The 23964-nt window shown below is 44.2% G+C and overlaps 1 protein-coding gene across 2 annotated transcripts in view; it reads left to right on the forward strand.

The window, feature by feature from the left end:
- Positions 1-23964, forward strand: part of LOC119378901 (alsin) — an 84525-nt gene that overhangs the window by 18667 nt on the left and 41894 nt on the right. Inside the window, exons 7-14 of one of the 2 annotated variants that reach the window (XM_049411681.1) lie at positions 1944-2199; positions 5626-5655; positions 9453-9615; positions 16666-16794; positions 17306-17434; positions 18907-18968; positions 20951-21017; positions 22137-22348. In XM_049411681.1, coding sequence (XP_049267638.1) covers positions 1944-2199; positions 5626-5655; positions 9453-9615; positions 16666-16794; positions 17306-17434; positions 18907-18968; positions 20951-21017; positions 22137-22348 — 1048 coding nt within the window. The remainder of the gene's footprint in view (positions 1-1943; positions 2200-5625; positions 5656-9452; positions 9616-16665; positions 16795-17305; positions 17435-18906; positions 18969-20950; positions 21018-22136; positions 22349-23964) is intronic. The other variant, XM_049411684.1, reaches the window with a different exon arrangement.

The raw sequence follows: 23964 nt of genomic DNA on the forward strand, positions 1-23964 counted from the left end.
TTGGGTTCTAGCTTTCCTAGAACAAAAGCTATAAAGCTTCAAAGTTCTCATTTGGATGATTGAGAAAGAGCAGTTTTCTTATTTTGCACTTTCGGATGCTGACCCACAAGTCACGGGTTCGATCCCGGCTCCAGTGGTCACATTTCGATGGAGGCAAAATGCTAGAGGCCTGTGTACTATGTGATGTCAGTGCACGTTAAAGAACACCAAATGTTCAAAATTTCCGGACACCTCCACTATGTCGTGTTTCATAATCAAATGATGGTTTTGGTGCGTATGAAATTTTAGATATTATTGTTATTATTATTATCACTAAACACCCAGCTTTTCAGCAAGACAGAAATGATCAAAATTGTGTTGGCCAAAGCTGAGAAAAGCTTCTCAGAAGATTGTAAGGTTATGATAAAGCCAAACAGGGAAAATAGCTAAGAACAAAACATCATTGGTTGCTGATGTGATATAAAAGGCTGTTATGGCTAAAACAATGATCTAGGATGCATAAAAATTAGTCTGGTTATGCATCAGTAATGGCAGAATAAAAAAAATAACATTTCCAAAAAATCGATTTTTTTTGGCAATTTTTGTTTTGAAAAGCAGCTTCACCCAGAGCAGCTTTATTTAATGTAACAAATTCATTGTTTATACTCTTTCTATAGAACATCTCTGCTTCAGCACACAATGCAGGTGTAGAAATAGTATGCATTTTCACAAGCATGTTTATGCTAACTGTGAAGTTAGTTTCCGTTGTTAGTTTTTAAATCTGTTTTATTCATTTGTGCAAGGTAAGTTTTCAGCAATGATGTTAAAAATTTGGCTGAAATGTACTTCGAAAAAATTTCTAACCAGTTATGCCGGTTTGTTTTTCTAATGTCGAGCAAAGCCTTGGTTACAAAATTGCTGCTGAGCATACACGTGCTCATCTACAAGGCTTCTGTAACTCACCTGCTTGAAATGTTTAATAAAGCTATTCTGCTTTATGTGTTCACAATCAGTGGAGGTTTCAGTGCTGCATATTGTTATGATTTTTGGTACACAGAGGTAATTGGTTATCATTACATGCTTCTTATCTCTCACTTGATCGCGGACATGATTCAGAATTTGCCGTGCTAGTGCTGCTCAAATTACACTGCATAGATAAGGTGTTCTGTAGGAAAGGAAAGCACTGTGGCTTTTAAGCTTCAGCAGCAAGTAGTGCATACGAGAATGACAGAAGTGCTACTATGATGAATCACTTGCAAAGTATGAAAAGGCAGAATTTGTAAGTCTAAGCCGCATTGTTGTGCACTTTGTAATAACGTCTGTGCATATGCCACTGGAAGAAAGACTAAATCAATGTATTGTGCCCAATCTACTAATTGTGTGAATGAAGTGTATGGAAAGATGAAAAGGAAATTGGGAGACAATGTTTAATACAATGTGAGAGAGTGTTGTTAAACCATGCACCATGCATGCTTCCTTTTTTTTTTTTTTGACGTTTACAATATATTAGAGACACAGTTGCATGGGCACGTGCAAGGGCCTGATTTTTTCTTGTGTTTATTACAATAGGAGTTAGTAGAAAGTAGTCAAAATTATGTCTAAATAGCTTTTTATAAAGTCTATTTCTCTTTGATAGGTTGCTGTTTACATGACCAGCTACTTAATTGTTTTAAACAAGGACAGCGTTGTGGAGTGTAGATGCCATAGTTAAATAAAATGGGCTGGAAACTCCCATGTTATAGATAATCTGCTGAAAGACGAGACTGAGGATGCTTGAGCTCGGTCTTCTGCGAGTGACTGTGCATTAGTGCTTCGATAGAGCCACCGGTCAATAGGAGTCAGCATCTTTACCTAATATTAATTACCTGATGTTAGCAGTAGTGGTCGAGGTGTGTCTTACATTTCAATGAATCGTTGTACTCTAAATGACATGTAACACTTTGCTTTTCCTTGTCCTCTTTCAGGGAACATAATTGCGGACATTCCAGATTATGCTTGCAAGCCTCTGAAAAGCATTATTAGTACCACAGAAATGGTTGTCTCACTCCTATCTGCAAATGCTTATGACTTGACCTTGCTTTTGCAAAGCCGCCATTTTTCTTGTGCCCTCTCAATCATGGAGAAGAAGGACACCTGGATTGATGTCTTTTGGTCTTACACTAAGGCAGTCACAGATTTTATGGCAGTCGGAGGCTTCGCATCACTGTCTAGAATGCTGGTGTGAGTGATTAGATCATTACTTTATGCTTTATAAAAATGTGTGCAGTCTTTTCCATTTTACTGCTCTGTGGACCTTCTTAATTGTTAACCAGACATGTAAGCACATTGGATACAGTATTTGCAGTTTTAGCGGACCTAGTACAGCTTTTATTTGGTGCAGCAGTTTTGCATTTCAGTATGTTTAGTGCTTATCATTTCGGCAAACTTTGCCATTGTTTTTAATAAGCACTACTGAATGAATTAGTCATTTGAGTATAAAAATTTAACAGCCACTGTAGTGAATGAGAGCACAGAGTAAATGTTTTTAATTATTGAGGAGCATTAATTCTATGCTTCTGTTGATATTGTTTAAAGGAATAAGAGTATTTTGTTCATATTTACATAAGAAAGGGAAGAGAGTAAAAGTGGAATCGAAGTTAATACACCACTAGGAGATTTAAACCGATATTTTCAATTGCATGTTATACCTCTGTGCGACCCATGTGCCTGTTGAGTATTTGTTTATATGCTTATGTTAATGAGCTTTTGGGGGAATAAATTAGTACTATCACTGACAATGGCAGTGTACTTTAATGGTCTTGGTAGCTACATCACTCCAAACTTTTATTCTGAATTTTTGTAATTGGTTTTTCACATCTGTTTAGTACTTAACCCTTTCCCTCTCGAAGACGAGCTGAGCTCGTCCACACAATTTGTACCTCTCCTACCGAAGATGAGCTGGGCTCATCCACGCTGAAAAAAGCGTTTGGGGGCAGTGCAATTAAGCTACCCTGATTCACTTTGCTGAGTTCTCTTTGGCTTGAACAGATGGTGCAAGAAAAAATTTAAAAATGGGCTGAAAGCATGCATTTTGGTCAAGAAAGGACTCGATTCTGGTAACCGGAATTAGAAAATGGTGTCCTCTGAGCACAAGCGGCACGCACATGCCGGCAGCAGCTCTTTTCAGAAAAAAAAAAAAAAGAAAACGCTTGTTTGCCAGGGTTTTGTGGCATGAATAATTTCAGTTATCCTGCGAGTGCAGCGGTGACTACAGAGAGCGGCATATTTTTTCTAAATCATCATATTCAGACGACAACTGCATCCCAGTGTATTGCCAGTGGATGCCGATAGAGGTAAAAAAACACCCCACCGACGCATCCACGGTTTTTTCCCACAGGCTCCCTTGTACCTGCGCATTATTTTTTTAATTTCAAAGAAACATTTTCTGCACCGAAGACGGGAGAGGTTAGGGCACTTTTCGTGGTGCGGTGCAGTGAAGCCAATCCTTTGCACATTTGCAACAAATTATTTTGCTTTTATGTTGCGAATAAAGCACCTTTAAATAGTTTTTTTATTTGTTTCAAGACACGTAGAATAAAATAGGTGAATAAAAAAATCAGTATTTTTGTATCGTTTTGGGCCAAAAAAACACGGTAGGGAAAGGGTTAAATAACAAATGTGTGTAGTTGTATGGCATGATAATTTCACATAGCATTTGTTGGAACTGTAACTCTGAATGAAGATATGCAAGCCTTCTGTGGCACAAGTAATTCATGCCACATCCCGTGCTCACAAAGCTACATGTGAGCTGCTAAGTCAATGGCACCAAATAGCTCGGCATGCATTTGTACCTTGGTGCCAAAAGGTACCAAGGCATGTCTCAGTAGCAATTAATAGTTTGTACAATGCAGGTATTTTCTTTGTATATTAACCCTTTACTGCCGGTTGTCGCGAATTCGCGACATACCGAAAGACGCCGATTAAGTAACACACGAAACGCGTTGATGCCTTCACCGGCGGCTGTCACGTATTTGCGGCGAAAGTAGCTTTCAGCACGAGACATCTAGCGCCATCGCATGTAAGGTATTGCACGCTGGAACCCAGTGTTGTGTATCAGTTGCCGGAGAGCGCGAAGCACGTGCAACAGTTCTCACTTCCTCGTTGTTTTCTGCCCGAGGGACGTAAGTTCCATCTCCTATAAAATTTTTTCGATGTGCACGCATACAAGAGGTTGCACACGACACGTTACGTTGTTTTGAAGTACATTATTTTCTGCACGATCGTCGCTTCTGTGGTACGTCGCGAATTCGCGACATCCGGCATTTGAGTCAGTCAGTGATGACTGCCGGTATGACAAGTTCATGATGGACTTCCGCTCATTTTATGGGAAAAAAAGGCTTCACACGCGCTTGCCACCTGAAGATGAAAGTGACGATAGCTGTCTCAATGACAGCGAAGGCGACGATGTCGATGTCAATCCTCATGCACAAGCACGAGTGTCTATCTATCGAGCAGTGAGGATGAAGACGAAGTTGTGGTAGACCAGCCAATAGTGCCTCTCTAAAACATGCTGTACGGTGAAAAAAAAACTGCCAAGAACAGCGGGGAATGCCACACTGGGAAACCGCTCATCCTCATTGTGACACTGTCCGAGCTCCCATTGAATAATTCAAGGAATTTTTTATGACACCTTCACGGAACACATCGTTCAACAGAGCAATCTGTTTGCGACGCAGAAAAATCCAAACAAAGGACTGGTTCTGTCTCGTGGTCAGCTAGATCTACTCCTCGGTGCCGTCACCTTCATGTGATTCTGTCAGCTCCCAAGAAGTCGGCTATACTGGGGGGCGGAGTCTAGGGCACACACTGTGGCCGACACGATGTCACGTGATTGGTAGGAGGCAATAAAGTCAAACTTGCATTTAACAACAATGACGGCACCTAGTTACGTCACCCTGAAGAGATCCGCTTCATTGATGCTGCGATGCCATACTTGCGTTGCATTGAACATATTGAGCTACTATTGGCTTAAGTGCCGGTTGTCGCGAATTCGCGACATACCTAAAAGTATGCATTAAAGTTGCATTTTCGATAATACAACTGCTCATTTAAGTTAAGGTTGCTATTTAAAGTTAAAAAATGGAAAACAAATTTTTTTCTTCGGCGCTTTCATAATTCAGGCATTAAAGGGTTAAGAGGTATGGTAAATGAAAACATGTAATTGCTTGTTTGGTAGTGGCACCTTCTGGCACAGAGCCGAAAGAACTTAGAATTTCACCTTGTCATGTGTTGGCTGCCGTAATTTGTAATCTCTTAGAAAAACAGATTACGTCTGCTTTCTTGATTAAAAAAATGGGGGAAAACTGTTACTTCTTGGGCACCTACTTTATGTAATGAATGAGGTCGACAAATACATTGATCAAGTTTTACGAGTCTAGCTGCAGGTTGAAAGGCGTGCAAGTCACTCAGCTATATTGTGCATACATTCTTCATTTGTGTCAGTCACACAGGCAGAGTTGTGAATCCTTCAATAAACGTATGAATCAGTTTAGTGGAAATGCATGCCATACAAAAAAATGCATTGGAGGAAAGCTGATATCTAGATTCAGTAATATGCATGCAGACCTATGAATAATACTTCTAACTTGAAATGACTGTTTTCCACAGTGCTAAATTCAAAGAACTGGAATCTCCTTTGTAAGTTTTTATTTTGTGATATATTACTATTAGATGTTGCATAAATCATCGTCAAACCAAAAGCAGCATTTTATACTCTATCTCAGTAGTTCCTTGCAGCACTGTGGAGGGTGTAGGACTTCTGAGTCAACAGAAAAGGTGAAAACACCTCATGATGTGTTCATTCATGCCACGTCATCTGCTCAGAGTCTCTTCATTGCCCTGTGGATACACATCCCCCTAGTGTGATGTTGCAACAAATGTTTTGGCACAGTAGCTATAAGCTGCATATACAAGAACATGACAGTGAGGCGTCAACTTATCTATACTTTCCCTCAGCTCTGCCTCGCAGCCTTCTTATCCAGCAGTAAGGGGTGAACGCCCCTCTAATTACATTCACATGTGTGGCATCGTCTGCTTGGTGTCTAGTTGGTGTTTGCTTTCCGACATCCAGACATATGTACTTGGGTGAAGTAGTGAATTAACAATGCAATGAAGAATGTGACTTCTAGTGCGTTCCGCATAGTCAATGCATGACCGATGCTGACACTGTGTTGCCATCTGTTAACAGTAAATCAAACCATTTTTATGGCTTGATGTTGCCTCAACAGGCCTAGCAGCGTCAAAACACGCAGCTCATCTCAATAACATTGTCAAAACATACCCGACACTTTGTCCTCTGCATGAGATGGCAAGAAGAAATGGCTGGTTTCGTCTCTTATTTCTTACTCTCAGAGAAATGGGCAAGTAATTAACGCAAATTCAGATATTAAGTTAATACTTGCATTTCTGTGCGTGCAGCTATGTTGCTCGATAACTAACAGTACGAGTGGTAATTCAAACAGTATATTAAAGTTATGTGACGTATATGCAAAGCACACCTAACATATTGCATATCCAAAGTGCGTTGGCGGGCTAGTTGGTTGTTCATGCTTAGTTTCTACAGCGCGACTGGACGCGGACGGAGAAGGAACACGCAAACACACACACAGCGCTGACTTTCAACTGGAATGTTGAAAGTCAGCGCTGTCAGCCAGTTGAAAGTCAGCGCTGTGTGTGTGTTTGCGTGTTCCTTCTCCGTCCGCGTCCAGTCGCGCTGTAGAAACTAAGCATATTGCATATCGTAACCTAGAATATACCAAACAAACTTGTAACTCTCAATCCTGCCAGTGACCAGGCAATTACAACTAAAACTGTGTTCTGCTACATCAGGATATGGCTTGCGTACATGTAGCTTCAGCAATGCTGCAAGTTACTTGCGAGATGGAGTATAGCATGCTGGTTAATAAGCAGCATTGCTGGCATGGGCTGTTGGTTTGGTGCATGTGGTTATCTTTATGGTTTGCATATGTCAGTCATGGGCCAAATCTAAGTTTTCTGCTCATTTTTGGCTACGTGTGGGGAACCTGCAAAAGCCTTTTCTTCATGCATGCCCTACTAAATGTTTGGCACCCCTGATCCTTTAGTTGATTTCTTCCTTTCTCATATTAATGTTATGAATGAATGAAAGATGAGCATTAAGATTATGTGATAAGCTTTTTAACTGAGCATGACTTCTTATTGCTGCTACACTAGAATGATGTATTTATCAGAAGAATGAAGTTCATAGCACGGTTTCGCTGGGATTTAACATTATGGATTAGACGAGATGTGGACCCTAAATGGCAGAGATCTGTTCTCTTTTTTGATGAATATTTGTAAGCAATGCAAGCTTGCATATCTAAGGAGGCACATGTTCCAGAAAGTGTTTGTGATAAGGCAGAGTAGACAGAAGGGCCAAAAGTGATGTCGATACTATAGTGACTTGTTAAGTTAGATTGAAAAGGTATTCCAAGTTACTTGTTTGTAACATCAAATGAAATATAAATACTAATCACAGCACACGTTTTCTGTCAGCAGGCAGTATAGTGCTAAGTTCACTAACTTCATTTTTAGATTGAGTGTCATTAATCTTTCATGCATCAATGACTTATATATATAGTGCTAAAAGACCATTGACAACAAAATTTTGTTTATGACTTTCTCGCTTTAATGGCTATGTCTGTGTTTAGTAATTATATAATCAAACTGCGCATATATAATTAGTACTGGCATCGTTCATTATGATCATTTTTATCAACACTTGAAAATGCATGCCAAAAATCATAAAGTAGCACTTCACTGCGGCGGTCGCAACCTACTGGACGCATAATTATATACTCTCAAACTTTGGTGATGTTGAGAAGCATGTTTGTTGGAATGGGGCCCTGCATGCACGAAGGAGTTAAACAATATGGTTTAGCTGAGTTAGCTTCATATACAGCAGATAGACTGTAAAGTTAGGAAGGGGTCTCAAATAGTCATATTTTAGTTATTTCTTGGTTAGTAGCAACATATCTGTGTGGGGTGCAGGGTTGATTTCGGTGCCTTCTTTTGATTATTCATGTTGCTACATGTTGCCCTAGCTGGCATTACAGTAGCCGAGGATTGACAAAATAATGTGTAGTGTGCATTATACACTATGTACTTTTTAAAAAATCTCTCCCATGTAGGCATTAATTCAATAATTATGGCGGACAGGGCATGAACTAGAATTGCTAAGAACGAAAGCAAGGTAGTGGCCATGAAGGAACGCGCCACTGTGGCTTATTGTGGGCAAGTTTATCGCAATAAGCATCTTCAGCTATGTGCTTGGCCGCACATGTGGCGTAGCACTATTCTAAGTGCACTGCCCACTTTTAAGTGCGCGGCGCAGACGCCAAGAAACAGCAAGCATAGCACTGTTGTTAGCGTACTGCGACAAACCAGACTCGGTGCTCCTCCATCCGCTGCCACCTTCTTGTGCAGGAACGCTAGAGCATCACGGAGACGCTGAGTGTGCTTCGCTTGCAGGAACATTTTGGTCACCATCTTGAATCTTGGGCAGTTCCGAGCACGAGCCCCCTCCCCAATGTTCCCTGCAATATTCCCACATCAAGGGGGCACTTGATCGGTATTGTACGGTAGTTAAGAAACAGTGCATTCGTGAACATCTAAGTCAAATATTATTCCTTCACATGCATCAGGGTGTCAATGGTCTAACTTAAAATGCCGCTTGCCCTTTCCTTCAACATCCAAAACTCTCAACACGTTTTTTTTCTAACTCTTACTTTAAGATAAACATGATAGCTAGTATGGATTTGAATTATTTGAAATGCCCTAATAAAGTGGTGCCTCCAGCATAAGAAAAGGCAAGGCAGTTTCATCACTGATGAGGTGGTCGTGTAGTTCATCAGCACTTCTCACCATCTGCCTACCGTGGTGAGCAAATAAACAAAGGGAACCAAAAGACTTGACCTTTTGTTAATTACAAATATAAGAAGCAAACCATGAGTGGCGCTGGCTGACACAGCCAAGGCTAGATCTAATACATATACTCAACTACACGAAGTAAACAAATGGCTGCAGCACTAGCTGAATGTAAGGCACCACACTCATAATGTGGAAGGTGTCTGTTTAGCTCCAACCTATGGCAAGTTGTCTTCTTTTTCATATTTATTCCCTCTTATTATTTTCGGTGTTTCAGTTAAAATTAACACTTAGTTTCCCCTATGCTTTCTTTGGCTTCAATGTTTGGTTGCTTGAACTGTTTCCTGTTTGATGTGTTTTGTTGGCAATTATTCTGATGGCAAAAGTCAGTTGTCTTTTTCGTACAATTATGGTCACTTGTCATGGTAGCGACATGATTTCGTGATTGTTTGATGCATGACTTGTCATCACTGTCTTGGAATGTTCTATGTGTATAAAAGATTACACCCTGTGGAATATGTGCTTATCATCTTGAATATTTGTTTTATTAGGTTTTCTCCAAATGCTCTGAGCCATTTTGCAAAGGATATTGTTGGTGACACAAGTCGGCTGAGCTCACAGAGTATTCTGCAGCAGCTATTCTGTCTTCCATTGAAAAGAATTGGCGAGTACACACGACTTTTCAGTAGACTGCTTGCCAGTATGGACCAACATGTGAGTCATACTTAGTTTTTGTCTGGTATTGCATTACTGTTTGTAGCATTCGTATGTTGCATACAATCTATATTCTTGAATAATAAAGGCGTCCCAAACAGCTTTTCAAGTAATTAACAAATGACCTCAGTATCGGAGTCTGTTGACTGATGAATCGATTGCCGCAGAAAGTTTACAAATACTATGTCAAGTATGAGCGTAGTGAATTGCCGCACGCCTTAAGCGCATTTTCTGTTATTTCGTCCTGATAAGGATGCTTGAAGCTATACAGGGAGGGATGATAAAGAGAAGAGAAGCCACGTCAGTGTGCGTCATGAAACGTGTTCGCTCACTTCTGGTGGGATTGTGATGCACGCCAGTGTTGCTACAGTATAATTTATTAGCACGCTATAGAGCACGGTGCCAGCACGTGGGAGCACTCCACGACAAAAAGCGCATGTTATTCAAGTGCTGCTCTTGATTTATGCCAGCTATTGGCCAATAGCAGCAGTCTGCTAAATGACGAAATAGAGCTGCCGCTGGCAGCTTCGAAGAGAGTGAGGAAGGGCGTCTGTACGATGTGGGAATCGAGTGCGCCCTCCCCTTTGGCGCCTCGTTCTCCAGCTAGCGCGTGTGTTGGCCCCGCGCGGCTCGAGCGCCGGGGACCGCCTGTCCTCATTGGCCGCCAGTGACAACCCCCTTCCCCCTTGAGCTCGCTTCTGTCTGGCGCGGGCTTGCCCGCGGGAGATGCACTCAGGCCGGCACGAGAGGTTGACGCGCTGCTCTGGCAGGCGGCTTCTCGTCAGTGCGCTCGACTGCTGCCCTTTGTGTGATGGTCGTAGCACCGCCGGCAAGCGTACTCGATCGGTCTTGCGGAGTTCCCTTTACGGCCTGCAAGCCCGTGACCGTCGTACTGTGCTGCATCTTGGGTTAATAAACCCGTGTTGTTTGTTGACATCCTGCCTCGAGTGCCTTTTCTGCGCCGTGCCGGAGAATCGACGAACCCGGCCGTAGCGTCTTTGTTCGCTGCGGCAGTGGAGAACGTCGCGTCCCTTGCCGGTCGCCTCGTAGGGTAAACGTCTCGCAAACCTATCTCTGGCGCGGAGAAAACTGCGTTCACCTCTCACAGAGGTCTGTACGAGTTTACCCGCATGCCTTTTGGCTGTTCAGGAGCTGCAGCTACGTTCCAGAGGCTGATTGACCGCATCCTCGGAGACGCTAAATGGCAGTTCGCCATGGCGTACCTGGATGACATCGTCATCTTCTCTCGAACGTTCGAGGAGCACCTCCGCCACTTGGAGGACGTCCTCGAAAGGTTGCGTGCCACCGGGTTGACCTTGAACCTGAAGAAAGCTCAAATAGCTGAGACTCGCATTTCGCTATTGGGCTTTACCATCGAGAGCGGTCGCGTTCTGCCGTGCGAGGAGAAGGTACTACGTGCCATTGTGGAGTACCCTACGCCGGCGAACATTCAGGGCCTGAGGCGCTTTTTGGGCATGGTGAACTACTACCGACAGTTCATCCCAAACTGCGCGGACCTCCAAGCGCCCTTGACCGCGCTGTTGAAAAAGTCGGCACGATGGAGCTGGGGGCCAGAGCAAGAGCGAGCCTTCAAGGCTCTATCTCAAGCTCTAGTGGCCACAGCCGATCTGAAGCTGCCCGACCTCAACAGGGAGTTCGTTGTCCAAGCGGACGCGAGCGACCTGGGTCTCGGAGCGGTGCTGCTTCAGGAGCACGACGGCGTCCTCCGGCCAGTCGCCTTTGCGAGCCGGTCACTTAACGCCGCCAAGCGCAACTACAGCGTGACTGAACGGGAATGTCTCGCTATAGTCTTTGCTCTCCGGAAGTTCGACTGCTATGTCGACGGTGTGCCATTCGTGGTGGAGACGGACCACATGGCACTCACCTGGCTTAAGCGCTTGCGCGAGCCCTCGGGCCGCCTCGCACGCTGGGCGTTGACCTTGCAGCGGTACAACTTTGTTGTGCGCTACCGGAAAGGGAGTTCGAACGTCGTGGCTGACGCCTTGTCGCGTGCCCCCGTTTTGGCGTCTGACACTTGTGTCCGCCACTCCCAAGAGCAGTCACACCAAGTAGACTCAGGGGCCCCTGGCTCCAATGGGTTGAAAGGCGCGAACCCCGACGGCGCAGTGGCTTTCAAGTCGACCGCCTCGGGTGAGGGCGCATACCTGGTAGACCCTGTCACGTCCGCCGGTATCGTCTTCAGCAGAGAGGACCTACTTAAGGCACAGCAGGACGATCCGTTTTGTCAGCAAATTGTTGACGGGCTCAAAGAGCTGAACTCCCAAGAGGAGCGGGGCGGTCAAGCCGCCGGGCGCAAACGGGCAGCTGGTATTGCTGTCGGCGCCGAGTGCCGGACGCAGACTGGTATTGCTGCGGGCACGTTGGATTCGTATCTGCTTGATGCTGATGGCGTTCTCCTGCGCTATGTCCCATCTGAAGAAGCTCCCCAGGAGTCTTTCAAGGTGGTGATACCCCGCAGTCTAAGGAAAGCCACCCTCGGCTATTTCCACGACTCGCGGTTGGCCGGACATGCGAGTGGCCTTAAGACTTTTCAAAAGTTGTGCCGCTCTGCTACCTGGCCTGGCATGAAGCGTGATGCCCTTCACTATGCCCGCTCATGCCGCGTGTGCCAATGCGTGAAGCCTCGTGGTGGCAAGCCTCCCGGGCTCATGCAGCCGATTGACAGCCAACAACCCTGGCAAGTCGCGGCCTGTGACATTATGGGACCTTTCCCAAGAAGCCGGAGAGGCCATGTTTTTCTCCTGGCTGTCACAGATCACTTCACGAAGTGGGTCGAGCTGTTTCCCCTTCGGAAGCTAACGGCACGCGCAATCTGGGACAAGTTGACCGAGGTCTTTACCCGCTTTGGCTTTCCGGCGGAGTTGATCACGGACAATGCGTCCTATTTCACGGCCAAGGTGTTTGTGGATGCATGTGCTGCCTTTGGCATTAAGCACCGCAAAACAACCACGTATCACCCACAGGCCAACCCGACTGAGCGGATAAACCGAAACCTCAAGCCCTTGCTGACAGCCTTTGCGCAGCAACACAGGGATTGGGATGCCTGTCTTAACGAGATAGGCTTCTCCTTGCGGTCCACGGTGAACCGTTCAACCGGGTACACGCCCGCTTTCCTCAACTTCGGGAGAGAGCTGCCTAACCCCATGGACCGTGTTCTGCGGGGCGGTAGCGGGGCGTCTGCCACGAACGCCGGCCCGTCTGGCTACGCGGCGGAACTGCGCTCACGGATGGACGCAGCCCTCGACCTAGCGCGTTCCAACCTGGCAAAAGCGCGAGCTGGACAGAAGGCTCAATACGACCGGTCGCATCGGGAAGTGCACTACGATGTCGGTGACCTCGTCCTCAGGCGTAATCACGTCTTGAGTGACGCCGCCAAAGGCATCTCTGCCTCCCTGTCGGCCAAGTGATTGGGCCCATACCGAGTGCAGACCAAAGTGTCACCTCTGGTGTACAAGCTGGCTGACTTCCAAGGGAGGCAAGTCGGCGGTCCAGTTAACGTCTCCGACCTCAAACCTTTCGTTGCCCGCAGCAACGACTTGGGAGGGGGGGAGGCGGTCGCCAAACCGCAGGAGAACCGTGAGAAGGCTGGCTCCAAGCCACGCCATCGGTACAACCTGCGGAAACGCACCTAAGCAACCTTTTTTTCCACTGACAGGTAGCTGGACTTTATTCCATACCAGGACAGTGAATGGAGAATAAGCGCTAAGGTGTGGCGGCACACGTCTGGAAGTGGTAGAAGGCCCTCTTGGCCGAAAATACCCTCTGACATGTTGTCCAAGCCATGACCTGGCAAGCGCCCCCTTTGTCGACAGCACTGTCAGGCAGGCACCCTTTTTGGCAAGCCGGCTATGCCGGGGGCACTCCTGTCTACTCCTGCGTCGCCCAGTCGTCTCCCTGCGCCTGGCTGTACCGTGCCACCATTAGCCACGCCTCGTACGTTCCCGGCTGCCAACCTCTCCAGACCGGTGAACTTCAAGCGGGCTGGCTGCCCGCCCTTGTGCAGTTTTGCCCCCGTTCCTCCTGGGTTGTGGACCTTCTCTCGGCAGTGAGCTCTCCCTGGTGGTGGAACTTTTGGTCTCTTGGTGGAACGTTTGGTGCGACCATGGCCGACTTATGGACTTGTACCTTCGGGAAGACGACACCCCCCTGTTGGACTTTGCCCCGTTGGCCAGCCCCCTTGCGGCTGAGCTGACCTTGCCACTTGGCCTCGGACGGCCTCTTTCACAGGCTGGCCTCGGTCTTTAGGAGGGGGGAATGTGGGAATCGAGCGCGCCCTCCCCTTTGGCGCCTCGTTCTCCAGCTAGCGCGTGTGCTGGCCCCGCGCGGCTCGAGCGCCGGGGACCGCCGTTAATCGGCAGCGCCAGGCCTCTTTGTCTGGTGCGAGCCATGCGTCGGCTTCCCGGTGCGCGGGCACGCGTCCGGGCATGCCTCGACATGCTCACATGCTCACGCCACCAAGCTAGCTTACGTCACTGCGCAACGCCTGTCCTCATTGGCCGCCAGTGACAACCCCCTTCCTCCTTGAGCTCGCTTCTGTCTGGCGCGGGCTTGCCCGCGGGAGATGCACTCAGGCCGGCACGAGAGGTTGACGTGCTGCTCTGGCAGGCGGCTTCTCGTCAGTGCGCTCGACTGCTGCCCTTTGTGTGATGGTCGTAGCGCCGCCGGCAAGCGTACTCGATCGGTCTTGCAGAGTTCCCTTTACGGCCTGCAAGCCCGTGACCGTCGTACTGTGCTGCATCTTGGGTTAATAAACCCGTGTTGTTTGTTGACATTCTGCCTCGAGTGCCTTTTCTGCGCCGTGCCGGAGAATCGATGAACCCGGCCGTAGCGTCTTTGTTCGCTGCGGCAGTGGAGAACGTCGCGTCCCTTGCCGGTCGCCTCGTAGGGTAAACGTCTCGCAAACCTATCTCCACAACGAAGAGAGGGCACTTTAAAAAGTGACAACTGTGCACTACGCTTGTAAGCTCTACCTGCTGTTCACGACTACAAAATTTGCATGAGCCGTTCATAGCATCGTTTCTTATTCATAGAATGTGTTCTTTCACCAAGCCAAAGGGGTTGTTCAGGATCTCTCTAAGTTTCTACCTCACACACCCGCTTACTTGTTCTAGTCAATTTAAGTTTTTATATATACAGTAAAACCTCGGTGATATGAATCACACAAGGTCACGAAAAATATATCATCTGAAATTCGTCTCACCGGAAAACTTGTAAAATTAGTATGCGACAAAAAAAAACTGCCGTATGTTTTCGTTTGTTTCTCAGAGCCACAGCAACATCATAGACAGACATAAATGATTGCAAGTAAAGTTTTTGGATGCAGCGATGATACTGGTACTCGCAAACCTACGGAACGTGTGCACATGTAGTTGAGGGACCAAATGTTGATTGCCACCCGCCACCCTTCTAAGGACCAAATGCGCTGTGACCCGTGACAGCAAGTAGCCCCTTTGTAATCTGTAATCTTAGTACGCTTTTTCGCATGACGCCAGAGTACTGCTGCGAAGGTGACTTAAAAAGTACTCCGCACACGATAGATGATGGCCAAGAAAGTTTAGTCACTACCCTTTGTTGTTATCTTCTTTTTACGGTGTGTTGGCGGTGTTTTTAGGGAGATTTATGACCGTACCCCAGGCCCGTAGCCAGGTATTTTTTTTTTGGGAGGGGGCCACTTGCTGATGGCCTTTACTTTTTTTTACAAAAACACCTATTTTTATTGTTTATTTTCAGTAAAATACACCCTCCATCAGAATTTCGAGGGGGGGAGGTGCGGGCCCATAGGGCACCCCCCCTGGCTACGGGCCTGCCGTACCCACACAATCGGGTGGTTTACTCAAAATTCGGGAGTCTCCCGGGCCAATCAGGAGAGTTGGCAGGCGTACCTGCACATCCCCAACAGTAGTGCATGTTGATGTGGTGAGGCCTAGCTCCTTCACCAAGCCTGTCTGCTTCCTCTTTCAGTCTTTGTTCACCGTTCATAGGATGTCTGATTGCGAGGACATTGCTTGGTTCAACGTGGCAGCATGTAGGAAGGAACAAAACTAAGAGGGAGCGTAACGTGACAACCTTGAAGCCCAGTCATAAAAAATTTAAGGGAGAAGTGCGCCCTGGTCACGTGATAGGCAAGTGCTACTGTTGGTCGGCTCCCTTTGGTAGTGCCTGCTGTGGGTGCTGTAGGGGCCTAAACCTACCCAGGAGGTACCGCACACTGGCCTGGAGAGGCGTGGTGTCAGAGAAGGTTGGCTTGCCAAGGCTAGTGGAATCACATGATGCTCTCACCTACTTTTTTCTTTCCTCCATGGGTGGCAGGCAGGTGTAAACACAGTACAACACTGTCTTGAGTACAGCAACATGCGTCTATGCGATGAAAAAAAAAAGAATGCGGCATCATTGCCATCTATAACCTAAAAGCAAAGGCGCATTAAGGCCTCCAAGATTTGCGCTCACCATCACGGAGGACGCGGTGCCCGCTGATGGGCCATGCTGAGAACCCGTCAAACCAGCAGTGGGACGTGCATGCCCACACTAGGGCTCCCGCGCCCACGTGGGGCTGCCGCTTTTTTCACGGCAGCGTGGTCAACACGTGTTAGTACCTGCATGGTAGCGTATGTTCGTATCAAACATTGCGGGGTGAAAGTTGGTTTGCAGCAACCATACTTTAACACATAGCAGACTAACGGGCCCTGGCCGGGACCACAGAAAAATTTGTATCACGCCAAAATTCGTATGAGCCGTAATCGTATCAGTGATATTGTAGTGTGTGTGTGTGTTGTGTGTGTGTTGCGTGTGTGTGTGAGAGAGAGAGAGACTGGATGAAAGGGAGAATGAGGCTTTAAGAAAACAAAGCAAGCAGCAGCTTCTCTTGTGAATTCGATAGCATGTACCACTGGGCAAAGTGAAACGCAAATTTGATGAAACCTCTGTTTCATTAAACACGGTGAAGTATGAGGTGCTTGTGAGGAAGCGCCTCAGTGGCAATGTCTTATGTGGGAAATTAACTTATTAATATGAATATTTTTCTATTTACAGACACAGCTTTGGAGTAACCTGCAATCCTGCTTAAATGACTGGTTGGCTTTGTATGATATCTCAACCAAAGAAATTAAATTGGCTGAGTCAACAAAATCATTTTGGGATTCTGTGAACCAGAAACTAGCTGTAAGCATTCCCTCTTGTTAATGATGTTTTTTACTACCTCAATTCTTGAAAAGGAGAGAGCATAATAAAATGTTTAAAGAAATGAGAAAAGTAGGTGGGAAAGGATTCATATGCTTGTGGTATGTCTTTCATGGCACTTATGACTCGACATCCTCGTTGTCTTGTATACCACATCTATGATAGCTCTTTAACCTATGCTGATGTGTAAATTCATCTTGTTACATGCAGTGTTTTAAGGTTTCACAGCTCATGTATGTTGCACAGTGCATCTCTTGATTGTTTTAGCATCTTTTCTGGCATTCTTTGAATGAAAAGGTCAGTGATATGAACTGGAGCAGTGTGGTGGTGCTTTGAGTACTGTGTGACAGCAGACCCAATAAATTTTTTTACATGTGTCTTAGTGACAGTAAGTACATAAGGGCCCACTAGCGAAGCATCGTAGAAAGCGCATTGTACTTCTTTGTGGTGCAACATTTTGTTTTTTTCTAACTGTCTTGTTCTTCTCTTACAGGATGTATACAGGGTGCCAGAGTGCCGAATGTTACGTGATAGCAAATCGTACCCGTTGCAGCTTGTCTCTGCTGGCCGCTTTGCGACACATCATTTTGTGCTGTTTCATGACAAGTTTGTTCACTCACATGTAAGTATTTCAACTGTCTTACTGTTATATGATAAGCTCCTCATTGATTAGTTGTTAAATTACTAAATTTTTATATTTTAAGCTTGGATTATCCAAAATGCATGAATATAAAGACTGGTGTTCAGCTAGGTGAGCCACACTTGTGTTGCAATAGCATTTGTAAAAGGAACTGTCCTCTCATGTCGAGTGCTGACACATGCTCTCGCCAGTTAAGATGCCAGTGCAAATTCCAGTGTAAGGTGCCTGTGCCTAGTAGCCTTGCTCCATGGCAGGTGATTTGGTTGTTATAGCACTTGTTCCAATCGAACGAGTGTTTCTATAAACTGTGAAAAAGCTACGAAAACATAGCTTGTTTGACTAAGTAGTTGGTAGAAGCTACTCAAGTAGTGTGCTTAAAGAATAAATGGAGTTTGATAGGGATTACCTAATTAGATTAATTACTGGTGGGGATTGAGTCACATCAGTAGAATATGCGTGATGCTGAAAGTATTGTAGGTCATACCTACATCTACCCCATGCATGGTTCTGCCTTAAAATTTTTTGAGATGATCATCTGGGCAGTTGGAAGTGAAGGAGGAACATGAGTTGTAGGAATAATCTGGATGTTATGGTCAAGCTCACTTATTGCTAAAGCAGATTTTTACTATTATTTACTTATAATAATGACAATAGCGCTTTGAAAACTTTGTGGAAAAGTACATACAATCGTTCTGGGCATACATCAAAAGGCAGCCTACTGGGACCTTTGATGCACTAAAATTTTGATATTTTGTTAGTTCAGACTTCAATGGGGGGTATGACAAAAAAAAGTTTCATGCTTTGTGGATGTCAAATTTTTTGATGGGTCCAAGAAGCAGTAAACAAATGGGAAATTTATTAACATGCCTTTGTTTATTATGGAAATTAATTTCCCTTGTTTTTTAATTTTGCATGAAACTGCACAAAAAATGCTGTGATCTTTCTATGTATACTGTAACCTATCTCACATCTGCACTAGCGCAGATTTTGTGACGTGCTGGTTAATGTATATGGTTCCTTTGCGATTCATCATATGAAAAGGCAAGAATTGTAGACTGTGGATAACCCACATGGTGTGAATGTCCTGGATATGAATGTTTAAGAGAGAGAGAGACAGAGAGGGGAAAAAGCAAAGGTAGGGAGGTTGACCCAGAGGCTGTTATGCCAGGCATGGGTATGCCAGCTTTGTGAACAGTTAAGTTAAGAAGACAAAGCTTGGAAAAGATCATTTGCTGTAGCGTAGTTATATTAAATTTTTCTACATTTTATAGATTTCAATTTGAAGGAAATCTTAAAATGGACGCTCCTCGCCTTTGTTTTGATGGGGCTGATTTGTTTTACTCATTTGATTATTGTTTTTGGTTATACAGTATAGTTTCTATTATAAACTGTATAATGTGCAGTTGGATCATAATTTTTATTTTTATTTATTTTTCTTTTAAATTTTGCTTCAGTTTGGTGGCTTTCAGAACTACAGCTTAGAGCTGGCCTGGGTGGAAGCAGACACAAAATCTGAGTAAGTTCTGGCACTCTGATGTCAAAAGAGTGTAAAGCTGTTTGAAAATTTTTAGCCATGACTGAAAATTTTATTTTTGCTTGTTTTGCTGTCTCTTACAAATCAGCAAACTTTTGTGCCATGTCAGGGCTCTGCAAGGTATCTTATTTTTCATAATGTATACCATTTTCATATACCGTTAAGTTTGACTTTTGCATTACTACTTGACATAAAATGTAGCTGCTGCACTCGTTGCCAGAACTGCATTGCTTTCTTAAGCACATAACGAATAGTGTACGTTAACGTAATTCCGAAGGGCTGGTGTCATTCAAGCCTTGAATGAATGAACTGCACATGTTATGAGTTGTTTAGAAAATACGAGGTGTGTTCAAAAAGAAACTGAACTTTTGAAATGGCTCGCTAACTGGCAGAGGGAGCGTGCTGCGGCCACCGAGCGCGAGTAGCATAGGGCTTAGACCACAAACTTCAATTTGCCGCATTTTGCTCTGACCGTTAATTGGCGAGCTACAGCCACTGAAATGTTCACATGCATACCTGCTCATTGGATTAGTAACAAAGGGCCAATGAAAGAGCTTGAAGAACAACGTTTGTGTGGGTGAAATTTTGCCACAAACTTCTCAAAGCTTGTCATAACAGATGGTGAGAAATGGGTTTATGGCTATGCTGTTGAAAGAAAGGTGCTGATGTCACAGTGGGTAAGCCATCCAAAAAAAAAAAGCACACAAGTCAGTCAAAGGTCAAGGCGATATTGGTTGTGTCTTTTTATCGCAAAGGCATTGTTATTAATGAGGAGTTTGTACCACATGGTCAGATGGTAAGCAGGGAAGTCTATTAGAAAATTCTAGCATGTTTTAGGGATGCCATGTGCAGTAAGAGACTTGAATTGTGGAAAAACCAGACCTTCATGTTCCATCATTGTGATACACTGGCTCGCACATCAGTCCTTGTCCACAGCTAATTAGCAGATCATCACACTCCCATTGCGCCCCATCCACTGCATCTAGGGACCTAGCCCCAGCCGATTTTTTCCCGTTTCCCAAGCTTAAAAGAGCATTGAAAGGATGTAGTATCGAAACCATTCAGGAGATTCAGGACAATGCAACAAGAGGCATTCACACCATCCCAGAAAGTGTGTTCCAGGATGCTTTCCATAAATTGAAGAAACGATGGGAATGGTGTATTACAAGTAGAGGGAACCTTGAGTGGGACAGTGCTTAGAATGTTGTACATTAAGCACTAAAGACGTTACAGCAAAAGTTCAGTTTCTTTTTGAACACATCTCGTATGTTGGTTGTCAGGCAGTCAGATTTATCAAAGATGTTCTCCGTGAGTAATTATTTCACATATCTCAGAGCATAAACAAGACTTGAGCTCTGCAAGTGCATTATATTACACTCATGCCATTTGCTGCCATTCTGTTGGAACTGGTTGCAGTGTATTAGGTTTCGATGTAAATGAACTCATAAAAAACATTCAAATTAGTTGTTTTCTTTAATCGTTGAGTTTTGTGCAGATTTTGTTCCCTCAAATTTGTATTGTGTAGATCTTTTGTTAGTTGTTGCTTGTGAGTATGGGACACTGTGGTGGCAACTCTAAAATCTCATTAAGTTTACACTGTTGATGAAAGTACCGATTGAACTTGAACCCTTTTTTCAATGCTGCAAGCCTTTTCCGTCAGTGCCTCACTAGGAATTTAATGTTTAACACTTGCGCTACACCATGAAGCACTATAAGACTGTGCGCATGCTTTTTAAAAAAGAAAGGAAAGCCTCTGTTGAATATGAGGCTTTCACAGCAGTCTGTAAGTTTCACTCTTGCTGGTTATTCTTTCTTTTTTTTTGTTGTTGTTGTTCTTATTGGAATAGATAACATTGTATATGTGAAGCCTTATGTTAAATTATTTCTATCTCGCACATTGCCTTGCTTGAATTTTGCTGTTTGTGTACATAACAGTAAGCATTTGATTCTGCTCTATTTATCAGGACCGTTTTTGCTATCACTACGCCTGAAGAAACACTTGCATTCAGTTGCCCTGTACCTTCTGAAAAGGCAAGTTTTTTTTATAATTGATAGCTTTTTTTGTCAGGAGTGTGAAATAGGCGGTCCTTTTGATTTTTCACATTAAAGAGACAAATAGTTGCAGCTGTATCAGTACGTTGCCCTCCTACAGTAAAAAAAAAAAAAAAAACTTTCTTGACGTGTTAAGATGAATGGTAAGCCAGAAAAGGTGGTTCCACTGCATTTAAGTTCCTACACCAGTTCACTGTGATGTCATAGGCTTTGGTGGCAGCTGCTAGACTTATTAAGTTCTTTATTGGTTGACATTGTTGACATAGTGCTGCAGTGGAGTCAAATACTTAACTGGAAAGTTTTGGGAACTTTTATTAAGCCAATGTGGCAAAAAAATAATTTAAAAATAGCTTGAAATTTGTTATGTCTGAAACGATGTACCTGTGATGAGGTTTCCGTGCAAGTTCAAGAAATATAACTTTGACTTTCATTATCTCTTCTAAAAATAAGCTTACGATAGTAAAATTGACAATGATAAAGTTTTCAAATAATAACTTACCTGTCTAAACTGATTTAGTTCTTTTCTTTAGTATCCCTTAGCATGATTGGTGAGAAAATCATTTATGTTGCTTGTGTATTTCTTCAAAATTGTGAAAATTTCTGGCTGTAGTTACCTTTGTCATGCTTTTTTTCTTTGCTAGCATGTTTAACTGATAGTATTATTCAATTCGACTTTGTAGAGCTTGTTTAGTTTCCATAACTTACTAACTTTTAACCTAACACTTTTAAAAACAGGGGGAACTTGTTTTGTAAAACTCCATTCTCTATTTCAAAGGCAGCATGCTCTTGTACATTTGAGAGTACACCATTAAAGTGCATACGAATGCCTGCATAATTTGAGAAACCTTGTGCTGTTTCTTTTTTTTTTTCATATTATATTACTTCAGAAAGATAATGCTGTTACTTATTTCTATCAGTGACTGATAATAAGCACCTTAGTTTGATGGTTGCTAATATGTTAGAAAATGAGAAAGGGACACTTACATTCACATTAACATGGTATTATTGTTTCTGCAGTGCAGTGCACCACAGTATTCAGACTGTATTTGTGCTATCGTAACTTAGCCATTGTTTTGTGAAACGTGGCCACTTTTGCAGACGGAATGGGTCTGTTGCCTAAACCAAGCTATTCGAAACTTGCTGAATAGTGACAAACGAGATAACCCTGTTCAGAGCTTGAGGAGTGGCCACTCGGACAAGAGGCTCACTCCTCCCATGATACGCCATGCTAGCTATGTCTTCAACAAGTTGCCTGTCTACAAGGATGCGACTTACAAAGGTTCTTGGCTCAAGGGACAATTACATGGGTCGTGAGTGTCCTTTTTGTGCACAAATATCCAGTGAAAACATTTTTTTTATGCTTTTTTAATTCAATCTCTATATTGTATGGAGGTACAGTGCGCGTCAAATGAAACCCGAACAGCGGCAAGCCTTTGCATGATATAGTGCGCGTCGTCCTGTAATCACCATTGACAGGCGCGTGCATCTGGTTTGACCGCACTGCTCATATGCGCGCCTGTCCATGGTGATAACTGGACGGAGCGCACTATACCACTGCGAAGGCTTGCCAGTGTTCGGGTTTCATTTGACGTGCACTGTACATAAATTAGCAAGATCTTGCAGCCATGCAGATTCCTCACTTTTTGTTGTTTACCATTTGGTGGGCAAAACATCTGAAACACTTTGTCTCTGCTTTATTTAAGTGACACATTTTTGATTGGTGTTTTTTTTCTTTTCTGGCATTTTTGTCAAAGTTAGATAACTGGCAGAATGCTAATTGGCATTAATTTATGGAAGTACAGCTTTGAGCCCTTTATGTACAAAAACACAGAAGGCCTTAAAAGAGGTACAAATAGGAATAAGGGCCCCTGACCGGCTGGCCAACATTTCGGTAGGGGGACCTATCCTTGTCAGAAGTCCCTCATCATCCTTGGCATATTAATTTTGAAAGTCAGTGAAGTTCCATTACTTCCCTGACTTTCATAGGTGCATTTTAGGTCGTTGTTGTCTGTGGCAACAGAATTGTTGTGCTGCTAAGTACGTGGGTGCTTTTCCTGGCATGGACGAAGGAAAACGTTAGGAGGGAGCATTATGCAATGCAATAGAAAGAAAGAAAGAAATGTACCAGGTCAGGCATACACATCCAAAGCTTCTCTTGCCTCCATTTTCTTTATAGGGGAAGCGCTGCTAATTTTTTTTTCTTTGACAAGCATTGTGCCTTGTCTTTCCATTTTTAGACTCTCAAATAAGTGCAGGTTTAATTTTGAAGTGGTCACAAAGTTTGGATGCAAAGATACCCTGGTCTTTCTAACACAGTTTATCTTTATTGCTTTCTAGCGGTGCTTCTGGTGTGACTAGTGGTTAAGGTTTTCGACTGCTAACCCGCAGGTCGTGGGATCGAATCCAGGCCGCAGTGGCCGCATTTTCACTGGAGGCGAAAGTGCTGAAGACCCGTGTACTTTAGATTTAGGCGCACGTTTAAGAACCCCAGGTGGTCAAAGTTTCCTGAGCCCTCCACTACGGCGTCTTTCATAATCATATCGTAGTTTTGGAACGTCAAACCCCAACAATTATTATTATTCTTGTGTGACGGCATGCAACCTTAACCTGAAACTTCGCATGAATATGCAATGCAACTTTATTTGTTTTGAAAATGCTTTTGCAGCAGATATAGCTGTGAAATAAATTAGTACAAGTCATTGTGTCTGCATTATAAATCTGTGCTCATAGCCGAAGTCTAAAGTCAAATTTTTTTAATATCTTTGCTATTGCATTTAATTGTTGCGGCATGGTCATGAGTAAAATTAAGCTGCTTTAACTGACAAAGAAAGGACTGTGGCATAAGCATGCAGGACCCTGCACCAAGGGCACCGCCATAGCCTGACGCATGCCCATTCTTTCTGTCTGTGGCACCTGTCACATGCAC

Source organism: Rhipicephalus sanguineus, chromosome 1 (genome assembly GCF_013339695.2).
Source record: "Rhipicephalus sanguineus isolate Rsan-2018 chromosome 1, BIME_Rsan_1.4, whole genome shotgun sequence".
Lineage (NCBI taxonomy): Eukaryota > Metazoa > Arthropoda > Arachnida > Ixodida > Ixodidae > Rhipicephalus > Rhipicephalus sanguineus.